This window comes from Phaenicophaeus curvirostris, chromosome Z (assembly GCF_032191515.1).
Source record: "Phaenicophaeus curvirostris isolate KB17595 chromosome Z, BPBGC_Pcur_1.0, whole genome shotgun sequence".
Lineage (NCBI taxonomy): Eukaryota > Metazoa > Chordata > Aves > Cuculiformes > Cuculidae > Phaenicophaeus > Phaenicophaeus curvirostris.
In genome coordinates, this window is record NC_091431.1 from 73,670,501 (window position 1) to 73,687,523 (window position 17,023).

A 17,023-nucleotide genomic window follows, 5' to 3' on the forward strand; every position below is an offset into this window, starting at 1 on the left:
AAGAAGGCCAATGGCATCTTGGCTTGGATCAGAAATGGCATGACCAACAGGTCCAGGGAGGTTCTTCTCCCTCTGGACTCGGCACTGGTGAGACCGCTCCTCGAATCCTGTGTTCAGTTCTGGGCCCCTCACCACAAGAAGGATGTTGAGGCTCTGGAGCGAGTCCAGAGAAGAGCAACAAAGCTGGTGAGGGGGCTGGAGAACAGGCCTTGTGAGGAGCGGCTGAGAGAGCTGGGGGTGTTTAGCCTGGAGAAGAGGAGGCTGAGGGGAGAGCTTATTGCTCTCTACAACTACCTGAAAAGAGGTTGTGGTGAGGAGGGTGCTGGGCTCTTCTCCCAAGTGACAAGGACAGGACAAGGGTCAATGGCCTCAAGTTCCGCCAGGGGAGGGTCAGGCTGGACATCAGAAAAAAAAATTTTCACTGAAAGGGTCATTGGTCCCTGGCTGCCCAGGGAGGGGGTTGAGTCACCATCCCTGGAGATGTTTAAAAAAGACGGGTGGATGAGGTGTTCAGGGACATGGTTTAGTGGCAGATAAGAATGGTTGGACTCGATGATCATGGAGGTCTTTTCCAACCTAGTGATTCTGTGAGTCTGAGAAAATGCAAGCTGCTGTATAAAAGAGTGTTCCTTGTATTTTTACTTTTCATCATTATTGACCGTTTTGATAAGTCAGCACAGGCATAGGCTGGGTTTCTGCACGACAAAAATTTTGTTAGACCTGGATTTGGCATAGAGGATTCAGAATGTTCTATTTAAGAGGTGAAACTTTTCTAAAATTAAAAAGAAAAGAAATCTCGTGAAATTTCTAAATAAAAATTCCAGAAAGAAAAAGAGAAAAAAGTAGTTTAATGAAGAACTCAAAGCCAAGGTAGCCACTGTAGTAAACAATAGTCTTTACTAAGCATTAGAAAGAAAATTCTGACTATGTTCAAAACAGCACGTCACCTCAATGGAAGCTTTTCCCTTTACAGAAAAGAATTTCAAAAGTACTACCTGTGTCCATTCTAAAACTATAATTAGGGTAAACCTAGCAATATGTTAATATTTTCTAATTAAAGCTTAAGATTTCAGTTATAAGCAACTCTGAATATAAACGCTACCCAGGGCACAGTGGTCTAACGAGGAGCCTGAAAGCCAAAAGCCCATCCCTCAGGATGGTTTGGAGCACTGCCTATTTCCAGAAGGTGGAGAACAGCAACAGAAGCAACAGAAATCCCATAAAGCTGTGTTGTTTCCTCCTGTACCACACTCAGACTGACAGCTGCTGTCACTGACTTCGTGACTACTGACTGAGGAAAGGCAGCTCCTTTCAGCTCCAGCTACCACTACATCTCTTTCCAATTGCAGCAGGCTGTGATAGCAGAAGCTGCTGCATTCCTCCCTGACTTCAGAAACAGTGACCTCTATGTGTTTCTATTTCTATCCTTAGGAAGGGAAACTAAGCTCTCCTTGGTGTGCCTTGAGAGAGACGTTCAATGGCTGACTAGGTACGGCTGAAAGGATCCCAATACATAGGTCTACCCATCTTACCTGGACCATTGTGGATAACTTAATGGCTAAAAGGAAATTAAATAGTTAAAAGATCAGAGACTTTTACCTATGTGTCGCCTTGTCATTTCCACTGTAGCATTTCTGTTTACGTTGGAAAGCAGACCTAGACAAAATCGTTCTGAATTCGATGGATCTGTAAAGCCGTCTACGGTCAGTGAAGGCTGTGAGGCATGGAAGGTTTCTCCCACTCTCTGATTCAATTCATAATATGCTATTGAACACCAAAACGCAGGCTCCGAGTAAGTAACTGGTTGCAAGTCTAAAGAAAATCGAAAAAAAAAAAATTAAGACTAACACAGAATTTGAGGTTGAAAAGAAGTCTACCTATCCTGCTATTCATCTCTTCCAGAAATGACAGCGTTAATCTCCTCAAACTACTCACCCTATATTTTACTTGCTTTCAGTTTTACCTTCCCAGTAAAAAGAATGGAATTCAGTATTCCACACAAGGGAAGCAGAAGGGGGAGAAGAGGTGACCTAACCTAACCACAGCTCATGTCATTCAGTATTTGCTTTCTGCTCATTAAAATTATTAAGCTAATGTTACTGTGGGTGCCAGATGTTGAGGCATTTCTGCTACCTTTCTGTAACTTGAAAACATTCTGGTGATGTTAAAAGAAAAGATTGAACTACCAAACATTGAGCCACACAAAGGAAAAATATATTAATATGGAAATTATGTTCCCTTGTATAAAACCAGATCTTACGCTGCCTGTTTATGTTAGCTTTAAGCGGCTTTTACTCTTCCCTACCAAAAGTTTGGTATCTTTTCTGTGCATCTCCAGCTTTTCCCATGCAGCCTCCCCTGTCTACCTACCACAATTACTTACTAAGTGTTTTGAACAGCATTTTCCTGTCATATCTTATTACCATTCCTAAAGCAATCCCAAGGGAATCTGATCTTCCTGAGGCATTTATACAGACACATAGCAGCGGCACCTGATCAAAGCAGGTGGGCAATTGATGTGGGACCAACAGTTGTGTTGTGGTCACAGCTCAGAGGACATGAGAAGAGCAGGAGAGCGCAAGCGCAACGGAGACAGCAAGTCTGGGCAGCGCTATAGACAGGCTAATATCTTTTAAACTATTTGTTTTATAATTGCTTTTCTTGCACACACAGACATATTGCTCCTTCTCTTTACTACAAGTTCACAGTTACAAAACCACAGTAGTTATTAACAAGTTATTAACTCAGCCCTATTATGTTTATAATCAGGAAGCCAACCCAAAAGTCTCCTCCTCATACAGCTCTTACTTTCTAAAGTGCATTTTCATTTTTAATGTAATTATATATATATAAAGGAGTCATCACACATACAGAAACAATTAAAAGTATTTCCAGCTTACCCAGGCTATGATTAACTGGGGAGAGTGTACTAGGAGACAGCTCTGCGGGAGATCCTGTTGAAGCAATACAGATTATTTCAGAGTGAAGGATTCTTGTTATTTCAGATGGGTAGGCATAACCATTATCTAGATGTAGTCCTACATTACTATTCTTTGGAATAAGAAACCTCAGACACCCGACAACCAGTTTTCCAGCACATCACATGCTCATTCCGAATTAAGACTACATTTAATTTTCCAGACTCCTGGGAACCTACCCCTCCTTGCAAAGACTTGATTAACATCTTAGTGGTGTACTTGGCAGATCCCTTACTTCATGTATATGCTGTGAACATAACTTTATTTGCACCATGCTCCAGAGAGAAGGTAGTGACTTCTTCCCAACTCAGTGAAACAAAGCTAAGAAAGTGGACAAGACAATCAAGATGTTACCTCTCCATTCTCAAAGGAGAGAGTTTATCTCTAGAAAAGAACAAGCAGGATTTCCTCATTAGAGGAAATTTTTCTTTCCTGGAAGGAGAAAGGAATAAGCTCAGAAAAACATGAACTCTCCGACATAATTTTGTGCAGTAGCAGGCAAAAACACATAGAGACTTTGCACAGAAACATCCCTACAGTGACTGCTGATGTCAGGCTTTTTTAATTAAGGTACAAAGAGCCACAGAGTGGGGAAAAATTGCCATCCTTACAGAAAACAGTGCAGTTGAGTCCAATTAAATGAGAAGGGTTGCTAACATTATCTAATCAAACACACTCATGTCTGCCAGCACAGAGCAGGGAGTTCTTATCCAGCACATTAACTGTGCTTCGTCCAAGAACAAGGCCAACCAGATTACCTAGAAACCCCTTCATACCAAGGCATTAATGCTGAATGTTCCTATTCGTCCTAGAATAAGAACCTTCCATGAAAGAATTAGTTTGAAACACGTCAGAAGTGATGAGTTGGTTGGAGTTAAGAGGCAGGTTCTCCAAATGCAGCACTTCTGCAGCTTGTTAAGGCAAGAGACATTTTGTTTCAATTAACCTTCTTCCAGAAGGTAAAAGGTAGGGGTGGGCTGAAACAAGTGAACCATTAACATCTATTTTAAGGCTTTCTGATGGAAGACTTAATTACACCTGTATGCTTTTGTTATGAAACATTCTTAACATGGCACAGAATGTTTTAAAAGCATTGCCCTAGCAAAAAATTATTTTGTTCGCAGAAGGCAAAGTGACATTTAAACAGAAAACACCAGGTTGTACTGAGGGCTACTGCCATCGTCATTCAGGCTTAAATTCATGTCGTTATGCAGGGGGATCACAGCCTGTGATGCCAGATCTTCAAAATAGTGGGGGGGTGAGGGGTGGGGAATGTTACCTGTATCCATGCTTTGGTTCAACTGCTGGTCACTTGTTTCTCCATCTTCACTGATGTATCCTGGAGGTGGTGTTTCTGTCAACAAGAAAAATCCAGGTATTGGTTCAGTGACTGGGGAAATTCATAAGATTTAGCATTTGAGGTTTATGTCCTCGGGTCTTCCTGATAACTGAACACTGAATTAGAATTTCATTTTGCTGTCCCTTTTTCCTTCTGCTGGGACTTCAAACCCATTACCTGCCTTATTGTCTATGTGAAATGTATCATCTCTTGCATGCCAGCCAACTGCTCAACTGTTACATAATTAGCAGATAATCCTTGTTTGTTCCATTTAAGACAAGATACTTTCACTAAATGAGTAACAATTTTGCAACTGTGAGCAACAGCTTTCACATTTAGTACAATTATAAAGGAAAAAACCATCTGGTGACTTCTACAGGAAAAAAAAAATTGAGGTGTCTATATATTATAACCACCAGATCAGGCACCCTCCCACGCCTTACCAAAGCTGCTAGATTTAAAGGTTATTTTTCATTTCAGTCCGCAAATTTATTTTACTTCAGTACCCAACAATTGATCTCACTCATTAATGATGTCAGTTTATGTCAGAGCAAGGGAATGATAACTATATTATGTAACTAGTTACACTGCACAGGCTCTATTATCACTATTGTTACTTCCAAGCTCTGTTAAAACAATCACTTAGCCTTTTAACTATCTTTGATTAAAGATTAAGTTTCACAGACCCAAGGAAACTCAGTAACAAAGTTTGAAGCATTCTGATACTGTGTCTAATTCTACAGAAATATCTCGAAACCACAGGCTGTTCTTTTTCTCCACTGAAAATGTACTTTGTCATCCAGATAATGAGTTAACCAACTGCCTTTCAGGAAACAATATTCTTTGAACAGGGCAAATGGCTTCCTTTATATTAAAGGCAAACCTTGGTTTTCTGCAGTGGAAGTGTTTGAACCTAAATATCTCTACAACTGCCTTAGAATTGTCTCTGAGACATCTGAGAGATTAAACATATTTAATTACATTATTACCAAACAGCAGAAATCTAAAGATAAAGAATTTTTCTTAAGAACTAAAATCAAATTATATCCAACTTCATGTCTGAGATTTAGTGCAATACAGCAATATCAGAAGGAAGAAAGTGAGAGGAAACTAGATTAAGTTAGTTGATTAAATAAAAATGAACCGTAAGAATTGTACCTTTGGTTCATTCTGTAAAACTAAAAACAGATGTGACAAAATTCAAGAGAGCATTTACAAGGGAAATTAAAGGAAATCTTTACTAGGAAGAAGTATGACAAGAAAAATCATACTCGTTTTGAACATGTTTATAGAATTCTGTGTAATGACATGGACTCCACCCATATCCAAAGCTAGAGTTAAGCCCACAGCCGTGGTAAAAGGTCAATAATCATTTCCAATCCAACTCACGCCTCCTATTTCCAGTTGCTAATCTAGGCTCTTTGGTACAGGTTATTTTCCATATCTCGTCTCTGAACAGAGAAAAACTTCCTCCACCTATTACTATTAATACAGTTCCAGGGCCAGAGGCTGAACACCACCATGGCTGGTAATGCAGGCTCAAGTGCGGCACTGGAAATTCTCAGCCAAGCTTGAATCCTGCCAGAAGTTTGGACAAAGCAGCTCTGTGCATCCGTAACCTGAAAAGGATCACAAAGCCCCAAGGGGCTCCCGCACCTTCACAATCATCATCTTCCCACGTACAAGCAAACCCAACCGGTGTGCAACCAAATGCCAAGACGGCACTGTGGTGCAAAACCAGCACAGTCACTGGCCTGACTGCTAAAGACAGCGCCTCTCTGAACCAGGCTTGCAAAGACATGCGAGACAATTCCACAGCTCCTCGAAAGGAAATTGTACCAAGGCAGGTGCTGGTCTCTTCTCCCAAGTAACAAGTGACAGGATGAGAGGAAATGCCCTCAAGTTGTGGCAGGGGAGGTATACATTCGGATACTAGGGAAAACATCTTCATTGAAAGAGTGGTGAAGCACTGGAAGATGCTGTCCTGGGTAGTGGTGGAGTCACCATCCCTGGAGTGGTTAAAAAAAAGTCTGGACATGGCATTTCAGAACATAGTTTAGTGGGCATGGTGGGGCTCATGGCTGGACTCGATGAGCTTAGAGGTCTTTTCCAGCTTTGATGATTTTATGATTCGAAAATTTACCAGAACTTAGCTAAGTCCCGAAAATCACATTAGAAAGGTCAAATAAGGTAAAATGCCATGACAGCAACACAACATAAAGGTGTCAGTGATGGAGAGGTGTTCTTGGCTGCATAAACACTTGAAGATTATGTCAGTGTTCGCAATCACCTTGAACAGACTTCCTGGAAATAACTACCTAGTGGCTTTAGCCGATTTCCACCATGTTGAACTTTCAAATGGTGGCTTTCAACAAGTAAGCTTTTGAAACAGAGTCATAGAATCATCAAGTTGGAAAAGACCTCCAGGATCATCGAGTCCAACTATTCCTATCAAACACTAAACCATGCCCCTCAGCATCTCATCCACCTGTCTCTTAAACCCCTCCAGGGAAGGTGACTCAACCACCTCCCTGGGCAGCCTCTGCCAGTGCCCAATGACCCTTTCCATGAAAAATTTTTTTCTGATGTCAAGCCTGAACCTTCCCTGGGGGAGCTTGAAGCCATTCTCTCTCGTCCTGTCCCCTGTCACTTAGGAGTGAGCCCAGCACCCTCCTCTCCACAACCTCTTTTCAGGTAGTTGTAAAAAGCGATAAGGTCTCTCCTCAGGCTCCTCTTCTCCAGGCTAAACAACCCCAGCTCTCTCAGCTGCTCCTCTTGAGAGTTGTTCTCCAGTCCCTTCACCCACAAACTTGCTAAGGGTGCACTCGATGCCTTCATCCAGGTCATTGATGAAGACATTGAACAGGGTTGGACCCAGCACTGAGCCCTGGGGTCATCACTTGTAACTGGCCTCCAGCTGGAGTTAACTCCATTTCCCACCACTCTCTGGGCCCAGCCAGCCAACCTGTTTTCCACCTAGGAGAGCTCCAGGAAACTTCCCAAAGAGTTAGGAAGCAGGAAGTTGGGGCAGGAAACAAAGGTCACTTATTTTATGTTGGGACACAGGTACAGGCTTTCAAGTGCACTGTGACAGATTAGTTTTAGTTATTGTTTTGAAGAGGGGAAGAAGCAAAAGGAGGGAGAAGAAATCCTTTAACAGTTCAATATAGTTAGGTTGTTCTTTTGTACCAGAAAGATAAAACAGCATGTACACCACTGTAACAAATACACAAAACAGACCTTGATCAACTGTGCACCTACAGAACACGTCAAGTCACTGTTCTGCTGTTCGAGGTTTTCCCCACATAATACACATGATGAGATTAAGCAGCTACTTGTTCTTCAGTACTTCATATATTTTCAAAACAGGCTTAAAAGCATAAGAAGGTCTTCTTTGTATTCATTAGCATTCTCCATGTTTGACAAGCTAGTGAAACCACGTAAGCTATTGTGAAACCACAGCAATGTGGTTTCACACAGGAACACGTTGTGTAAACAGCTGTGTTCAGGTATTTCCACTGGAATTAATATAGGAAACCAACTATATTAAATTTATTGGTGCATCTTTCAATTACTCTAATCACTTAGAAAGATATTACCACCATTTGGAGTCCTGTGTCCAGCTCTGGAATCCCCAGCTTAAGAAGGATGTGGAACTGCTGGAACACACCCAGAGGAGGCCACAAATATGATAAGAAAGCTGAAGCACCTCTCCTACAAGGACAGGCTGAGAGAGTTGGGGTTGTTCAGCCTTCTCTGAGGATAAGGCTCCAGCAAGACACCAGAGCAGCTTCCAGTACTGAAAGGGACTACAGGAAAGCTGGGGAGGGATTTCTTAGAAGGGCCTGTAGTGATAGGATGAAGGGGAATAGCTCTAAGCTGGAGAGGAAAGATTTAGCTTAGATACAAGGGAGAAACTCTTCACAATGAGGGTGGTGAGGCACTGGCAGAGGTTGCCCAGGAAAGTGGTGGCTGCCCCATCCAAGACAGGTTGTATGGGACTTTGAGCAATCTGGTCCAGTGGGAGGTGTCCCTGCCCATGGCAGATGGTCGGAACTGGATGAGCTTTAAGGTCCTTTGTAACCCAAACCATTCTATGTTACTATGATCTTTGCTCCAGCGGCACAATCTTAAGTGAACTATTTGTGGTTGGAGTTAAGAAAATACCTGGTATGTAATTGCTCTGTGGTTCAATTCCAGCTGGAAAGTTAGTGTTTTCAGGAATGGAATGGGTATAGTCATCAAGAGGAGGAAGCTCCGTTAGAATCTCAGTGTGCCGTGGCACTAGTACAGGAGGCAAGACTGGAAAAGCAAAATTCAAAGCATTAGTAAGACTCTCAAAACACACATTTCTGCAAGCTACCAAGTAAAAAAAAAAAATTATAACACTTAGCAATTTCTTAACAGGCTTTAAAATTTTCAGACTCTCAGTACTGCTCACATTGCAACTGTACTCCTTAATAGCAAAACCATACTCCTGAGGTGGAAGTTGAGTCCTCTTGAGCAGGACCATTCCATATTAGCACAGGTAAGTCATCCCTGTTCTTATTTTCAGTCCAGGCTGTACTTAGCCAGCTGGGAACTTCTAGCAGTGCTGGAAGTGTTTACCAGGGCTGACCATCACCTTTGTAGAGACTGATGAGCAACCTGGTTTAGTGGAAGGCGTCCCTGCCCATGGCAGTTGGGGAGGGTCTTTAGGGTCCCTTCCAACTGAAAACATTCTGTGACATACGATTTTCCAGTGTCTTTACTATTAAAAACTTCCAGGGGATGGTATTCGCAAAAGCTGTATCTCTGGGAGTACTTCTGGTGAGAGAAGACATAATCTTTTTCTGTTTTTCACTTAAAACATTAAGCTGAACAAGTACACAGACAGATGCTGCTACAGAAAGTCAGAGTCTTCCTACCTGGTGTCTCCACTCTCTGGTAGTGGTAAGGGTTTACACATACTTCATCCTTTTTAAGATTAAAAGCATATTCACAGTTTTCAATTGCTTTGAGTTCATGGTGACTGTGAAGATCTGGCCAGCGCCACAAACGACAGTAAATAACATGCGGTAATCCTTTACGGTGAGATACCTGTAGACGGCCATCGAGAGATCTAGATGGGAAAGATGTGGAGAAGTATTTACAGACTGCACGCTGTCTTTCAACTGCTTAAGCAAAAGCGTACACACACAGGATGGGTAGTTTGTTCGTTCTCAGGATTCAGCAGATTGACAATGTTAGTGACATCTATACTCTTGTTAAAAGGATTCAAATGTGATAAAAATGATGGTATCAAGCAGTGTCTTAAGATATTTTCAAGCTGCTCAAATTATTGCCAGTGAATTTAGAGTTCATTAAAAGCCACTTAACCTCCAACCAAGTATTTAAGATGATTGCTTCATATACTTTCTTTTTAAATGCAGAAGACATTTGTTAAATAAATAAATAAATTTTAAAAAAAAGTAATCGCACACTTAATAGTCCCTACCGTTACTAAACCTCAAGGCTTTGCTGTGGCATGGATGCTTCATGGCTTTTAACTATAAGAATGCCCACAGGACTGCAAATAAGCCTATAAAGCAGTCAGCTGCCCCAGCAATCCACATGTCAGTATAACTGTAATGCAAAAAGCATGAATGCTCATCTTGTAAGGGCTGTACAGCTGATCTTCTTGACTTCATCTGCCTTGCTACCAGCTGAAAACGTTTTGCTAGTTTTAAGACAGACTGCATATGCTTACACAAATGCAGATGTTTATGATTGTTATGGGATGGGAGACAAACCTCAATACACAAATCAAGTAATGTGACATGGAAAAATAAAGACCCTGTTTAGAATTTGCCCACCATTAACTACTGAAGAATTGACAAACAATTCTTTAGTAGCTCACATCTGAGCCAATTAGCAAGATTTAACAGAAAGCTTGCAGCATACAAAGCAGTTTAAACACTTTGTAAGATTAAGTCTAAAGAATTAGATATCCCAACTTTGTTAATATAAATACAAAATCACATTAGAGCTTGCATTTTAACAAGTCTTCCCATTCTTTCAATGGCACTGGTGTGAAAAAGGAATATTCCAGATTTAGAGTTTCATTGGTCAAAACATCAGCTGAGAACACTTGTATTTCTACACTGGCAAGCAAGTATTTTAAAATGCTGTACCATGAGAGGCCTAGGAAGCATTTTAGTCTATTTTACAGCTAAAGCATCCCATTACAGACCCTCCAAAGCCAATCCCTCCCACAAGATTTCTATGATGCGAGAGAGGGCAGAATATTCACCTGGTTTGTTCAGAGAAGCTGTAAAGGCCTGTTGTATCCCACTGATCTATCGTGTTTGGTGTACTCAGTCCCCAAATTTCAGAGCAAGTGCTGTGCATAAATTGAAAACAAAAACAAAAAATTGATATGAATATGGAACATGGTTATTCAAAACACCATGATGTCAAACATGGAAAAATGTACAGAATACTTCCTTTCACATAGAAGATAGAGCATCATTAGACTTGCATTTAAACTGAGATCTCATGCTATATTTTCTATATGAAGGAGGCTATCAAAATGGAACACGTGATTCAAGGTAAATGATAATGTTTTTAAAAGGTGAACAAGTTCCCTGGTTTTAAGTAGTCAATACAGTTATAATGTTCCTTAAAACAGGCAAAACTTCCTCAGCCTAGCTCTTCACAGAATTAAATTTTAGGAGGAGGTCTCTGTGCTGAGTTTTTTGGTTTTGTTTGTTTTTAAACATAAGCTTCCCTAACACCTCAAATAAAGGCCAACTGTATCCAAAACTGAACAAAACAATCTGACTTTCAGGTGCCATTCTCCATGCACATACTAGTTTGCTGCTTTTCCCAAAAGAAGAACACCTGGACTCCGACAAAAAGCACACTGTAGCTGATACTTTTGTTTCCTGTACTCTCCTTAATTAAAGAACTAAATATTCTTTTCCATTGCATACAAAACATAGAATGCTTAACACAGTTTTACAGCATAATATTTTAAGGCTTAACTACAGAATAACTAAACTTTAATTGCTAAATCAAGCAGAAGGAAAGGAGAGAGAATTAATTCTTTACTAAAGTGGTTCAATGACAAGATCACAGCAGCGAAGAAAAAGGAGCCTTCAGTGACAAGCCCAAACTAAAAGGAGTGGGTTGAAGTAAAGCAAGAAAATAGCACGGGCTTGCAGATGCACAGCAGCCTTTCAGAAGCACTCACCAAGCTCAGCTCTATCACAGACTTGCTCTGTGACCACTGAAAACTGGTGCCTTTTACATATTTTACATAAGTAACATACAACTAGACTCTACACCTCAGAAATTAAGAGACTTTGTTTGGCAAGCAACTTGCAGCTTCACTCCCGAATGACAAAGCCTGACATTTGACTGGCTGCTACATTACTTTTCGTGAACGGAAAAGTTGCACCAGAGAATCCAAGCTCCCGAAACTCCTGAGTTTAAGTACAGGATTAGCTACTGAAATTTAAGCTCCTCTGCTTAGCTGATACACTCACGAATCTGCATTTGAGTAATTATGGGAAGAGAAATGAGGCAGGTACTTTTATTTCTCCTCCCTACACAGGGAAAATTCACTACTTTTATAAAACAAAAGAGCAGGCGAAGCCGCACTGCACTGAGAAGCATTTTCAATGCTGCCAACCATCTCAGTTCCATGGTGACTTATAACTGTAGACTACCGATGAAGGGAACGAATGGTTCTCATCCCTTTCTTGACTTGTCCTACAAGAAATCCAATGCCACTCCAGGGAGGACGAAACATCCATTCAGTTCAGTAGCAACCCAAAGCAATGCACTGGTAATTAATTAATGTTTGGAGTTACTTTTCAGACAGACGAGTGCCTCTGTTCACTATGGAGTTGCACAAGCACTACAAAGGAGAAGCGAGGCTGTCATTTTTGGCAGCAGCTTGCATTTACCACAAATAAAAATGTTAAATAAAACATGGCCTGTGACATGATTATGGATACAAGTAAAATCTTGCGCTGGATGACTTTTTGTCAGGAGAGAATCACACATGAAGGCACATTAAGCTCTTCAAGAAAGCAAACTGCCCAGAAAAAGTTATACTTATCTCAGACACAAGCAGCATCACAACTCTCCAAAAACAAAGCAGGCAGAAGAGGGACACTGACCATCACCACATCAGTAGGGCCTGCAACCTCTTTGCATATTTCTACAACCCCTCCAGGACAGCAGGCTGCCAGAAGCTGTGTAAGGACTGAAATAGTTGCCCTGTAGACTCATAGGCAGCCTGTGGGACACCAGGGAGTTTCCTTGCACTGTACTGTGTTCTTAAATACACACCATTACTGCTAGTGAGACAGATCTTCAGGCACATTAAATTAGAGGAACAATCAGCAGACACAAAGCCTGCTTCATATTAATTGACGCAGTCGGCTCTGACAGCTTACTACCTTTGCGCAACGGATCCTTTATACAAAGCAGTGCTCAGAGGTGATGATGTCACACTGATTACATGTTCCCAAAATGGCAGGGTGTATCACTGGTATAAATGTGACAAGCCATGCAGCTGCAACACGAGACTTTTAAGATAACACACGCAAAAGTAAAATTTTATAGCCTTTGACAAGGCATGATGAACAGCAACAGTACTTTACATTGCTAACCTCTTCTCTCTATAAATATTCAAACTATCAGAGCTGACAGCACATTCTGTAGCCTAGAGGAAGACAGACAGTATCCTGAAGTGACTGTGTGACAGAGCCACAGCTTGAAATGAAACTTGGGACACCATGGAGGAAGGGCAGGTGAGGAGATGCAGAAAAAGTGATTGTCAGAGCAAAACTGCTCCAATACTCAGCAGCTGACAAGATGTGTTGTCTTTCCAGGATGAAGGTTTGCTTAGAGCTGGGATTCATATCAACGTTTTACTGTCTCAACTACACTTGGTCAATGCTCCAACTCCAGTAATCCACAAGCAAACACTGAAAAGCCTGAAGGAAATCACCCCATATGATCAATAGACAGCTCAACACAGCTTTTACCGTGCACTGGAAGAAATATCTGAGGAAATAAAGTGAGGTCCCCGCTCCTCTGCTCACACAAAGGATCCACTGCTTAAGAGGCACAAGACCTTCCCCCACCACGTCACCCAAACAGTAAACTGGGGCTTTTAATATTCACACACATCCACACCCGATCAGAATGAAATTCCTCATGACCACAAAGCGTATACTTCATCCACAGTGCTTCCCTGGAAGGCCGGAGTATGTTCATTCACAGGCAAGCAATAGCCTGAAAAGAGGGCAGACACACCTACTCATGCCAGAAAAGTGGTGGCTGGAAAGAAGGTGACTGCAGTCTGAGAGGTGTATGAACAACCACTAAAACCATCTAAAAAGGAGACAAGAGGCACAGGCCTTTTAGCAGTACAGAATTACTCTCAACCCCCATCTCCCCAAAAACAGGAGGTATTCTCTCCCAAACCTACCTTTCTGAAGCTTTCTAAACCCCTCCAGATGTGAGGAGTCCTTCTGTGCCTTGGTCCATAAAGAATTTAGAAGAATCAAGGAGTAACAACTGTACTTATAAGTTAAGTCTTGTCTGGAAACATTCCCAGGCCCCGGAACACTGTCACGTACGCTAGAAAGCAGCTAGGACATTCCCCAGCACTGTGCTGTGCCAATTACTGCTCTCCCACACAGTTCCCAGGTTTGTGAGCCACACATCATCAGGACCACTCACAGTGGGCAGTTCAGATGCGGCCATCCTGCCTCGATAGCTAAGAGTTTAAGAGTATGGACGAGGCAGTTCTGAGCCAGTGGGCCATGGTGCCTGGGAACACTTCACAGGCACGTTTAATTTATTAGGAGGGAGGCAGCCAAGATGGATCAAAATTTCACCTTTAGAAAGCAGACTGACCTCAAATTGGAATCTAGAAGCACGTTTTGGCTTCGAGTTTTACCAAACAGGGGATTTTGGATTTGAACTCACTGTTTCCTGCAGCACTCCTAAGCCATCATTGTTTTCAAAATATAATTTGCCTCCTGCACCCAAGCTGTACTTACAGCTTTCCTGTGTAGACAACTTTTCAACATTCTCCAAAACACAAGTTTAAAGCCAATACACTTCCTCCCACCAGAGCGAAGACTTTCATTCCAAGAAGCGTTTTCACTGTTGTTTTCAAAACAATTTGTCTGTTGACAGAAACAAGGTCAACTGCACAAAAGCTAATATTTTTATCTTTTCACCACTAGCTTAGATGAGTGAATCACTATGTTCTGTGGCCTCTCACACTCCCAGAGCAAGCTTGCCTGAATACTGGATTGCTGCTTTTGCAGACCCCACAAAATAAGCAGATTTATCATAAGGGACTCTATGGATATAAAACATCAACTTGGCTCAGCTTCCCAGATGTTTTGAGGTTCTAACAAAAGAAAATCGTTTCGTTCTAACGAAAGAAAATCCTTTGAAAAATGCTCAAAGGACACTTGCAAGGAGTAACAACTACTCTTGAGATCAGTGGTTTTTTTAGAGAAAAGTCAAAATCTAGCAGACATCTAGTTAAATGGCTTACGCACCAAACCTGTGACAAGTCAGTCCCACAGCCCCCATCTCAGGACCACCCAGAGGAGCAATTTGGTAAAGAGAGGGTCAGACAAGTTATTACTGAGTGGAATTGAAGCTGCTTCCATTGGAGCCTTTCCCTGAGTGGAAGGGTTGTGAGAGTTGATGTTTCAACCTGACTTTTCATATGCTTATAAGGAGCAGCATCTCAGATGATATTGTACAGTTCTGGCAAGAAGAATCTTTAATGTGGCTATCAGCATGCAACAGCATACAGTATGCTTTCACTTCTTCCATGTCATCATTTCCTTTAACAGGAAAATCTGACTTCCAAAAAAACCCTACTCTGGGCAAGAAATTACCTAAACAGCAAAGAGCTGTAGCAATGCTTCATAAATTTGAGACCAAGTGCCAAAACTGCCTTTCTTGAGCAAGACAGAAAATAATGACACATACAAGAAAAATGTGGACACAGGCAAAATCTAAATATTAAAGATAACCAAGAAGTATTTGTATTGCCTGGTCTACATAACCCGGATGATGTTCCCAACCAGCTTCAACAGTGCAAACTATCTTAGTGGGATAACAGTATCTGTAAGTCTGCTACAGAATTGGACTATTGAGTTTCAGTTCAAACACAGATTAATTATTGATCTGCCCACGAAGATGGACAAATGTGGATTGTGCCACACACACAAGTCAGCAATACGACTGCTTGCTTTATTGGAGGAATTGAAGTCCAATAATACACGGATATTAGCTCAACTGGAACACACTGCCTCAGAACAGGCTCTTGTATTTGCATTATGATTAGGTGGCGAAGGACACTGACCCATCAAGGTTAAAAGAAAGGAACAGGATAAGGCTGAACAGGATAAGATGACCGTTGCCAACCAACAAATTAATGTTAGCCTCCAACAGAATTACCTCATATTAGCGAATACAGAAATCCACTGCATCCTGTCTTGCAGTGGATGTTAAATTCTGAATTAGAAGCTTTAGTTGGAGATGCAGCTACACAGAACAATTGCCTCATTTATGTCCAGATGCCAACTAACAAAGCTAGCTGAAGTTGCTATTCAACCTAGGCTGCTTAATGAGCCTCAGTTTCTCAGGACAGTTAAAAGCCACATGTACTGATCTGGAGATCCAAGCAAATCATTGCAAGTGCGAATATTCCATGACCACAGCATCAAACAAGCTGGTCCCTACACAAAGCACTGCACACATTTCAAGATGTCCCTTTTACAGTCCCCATGTACATTTGCAAAATAGAAGACACAGCTAGGGATAAAGGTGGTAGGCTGTTTTACCTGAGCTGAAAGAACACAAAGCCAGCAGACTTTTAAACAGTACCATACGTACAGCAAAACTGTCACACACATGCTCAGGCTGCTGTCTGCATATTATAAGGTGTTGCTACTAAAGAGTTTTTAGAGACACAATGAATAAAGCAACTGTCCTACCACTGAAACTGTTTACATTACTGGCAATGCTGCATTCTCCTCCTTTACTGTGCTCTCCTGAGATCCCAACTGGAGTCCTGTGCCTAGTTCAGGAATCCCCAACATAAGAAGGATATGGAACTGTTGGAACGGGTCCAGAGAGACCACAAACAGGATCCAAGAGCTGGAGCACCTCTGCTATGAGGACAGGTTGAAAGAGTTGGGGTTGTTCAGTCTGCAGAAGAGAAGTCTCTAGGCAGACTTTAGAGCAGCTTCCAGTACTGAAAGGAGCTACAGGAAAACTGGGAAAAGACTTTTCACATGGTCTTACATTATAAGAACATTATAGAATGTTGTTGGACATTTCACTTGCTTATTTGTGAAACATTACACTGAACGCCTAACGTCTTTTAGATCTACAGCTACTAACAATTTTGCAAGTCCATGTTCAAGGCAATCTTCTCCATCTGTCTTTCTCCTGCATCTATCTTATAATCACCACCCGCCTTCCAATGACTCCAATTTCCCTGTCCCTGTGTTTTCTGAGACATTTGTTGTGTTGGAGCTGCAATGAAACAAAAAAGAATCTCAGTAAACTGTGGCAGAATGCCATTTATGTGTTTTAAAATGGGAGATACGAATGAAAGTTTGTTTTCAGATTCCAGAATCCTCATGCAAAGCTTTCCCTATTGATGCAAGGCAGGTACTTGTTTTCACTC

General features: G+C 41.6%; 1 protein-coding gene across 2 annotated transcripts in view; it reads right to left on the reverse strand.

Annotated features, from left to right (window-relative positions):
• SMAD2 (SMAD family member 2) overlaps nt 1–17,023 on the reverse strand; it is a 44,547-nt gene that overhangs the window by 9,342 nt on the left and 18,182 nt on the right. Inside the window, exons 2-7 of one of the 2 annotated variants that reach the window (XM_069881009.1) lie at nt 10,589–10,678; nt 9,225–9,418; nt 8,485–8,619; nt 4,258–4,332; nt 2,901–2,954; nt 1,600–1,812 (exon numbers count right to left, since the gene is read on the reverse strand). In XM_069881009.1, the coding sequence (XP_069737110.1) occupies nt 1,600–1,812; nt 2,901–2,954; nt 4,258–4,332; nt 8,485–8,619; nt 9,225–9,418; nt 10,589–10,678 (761 nt within the window). The remainder of the gene's footprint in view (nt 1–1,599; nt 1,813–2,900; nt 2,955–4,257; nt 4,333–8,484; nt 8,620–9,224; nt 9,419–10,588; nt 10,679–17,023) is intronic. The other variant, XM_069881010.1, reaches the window with a different exon arrangement.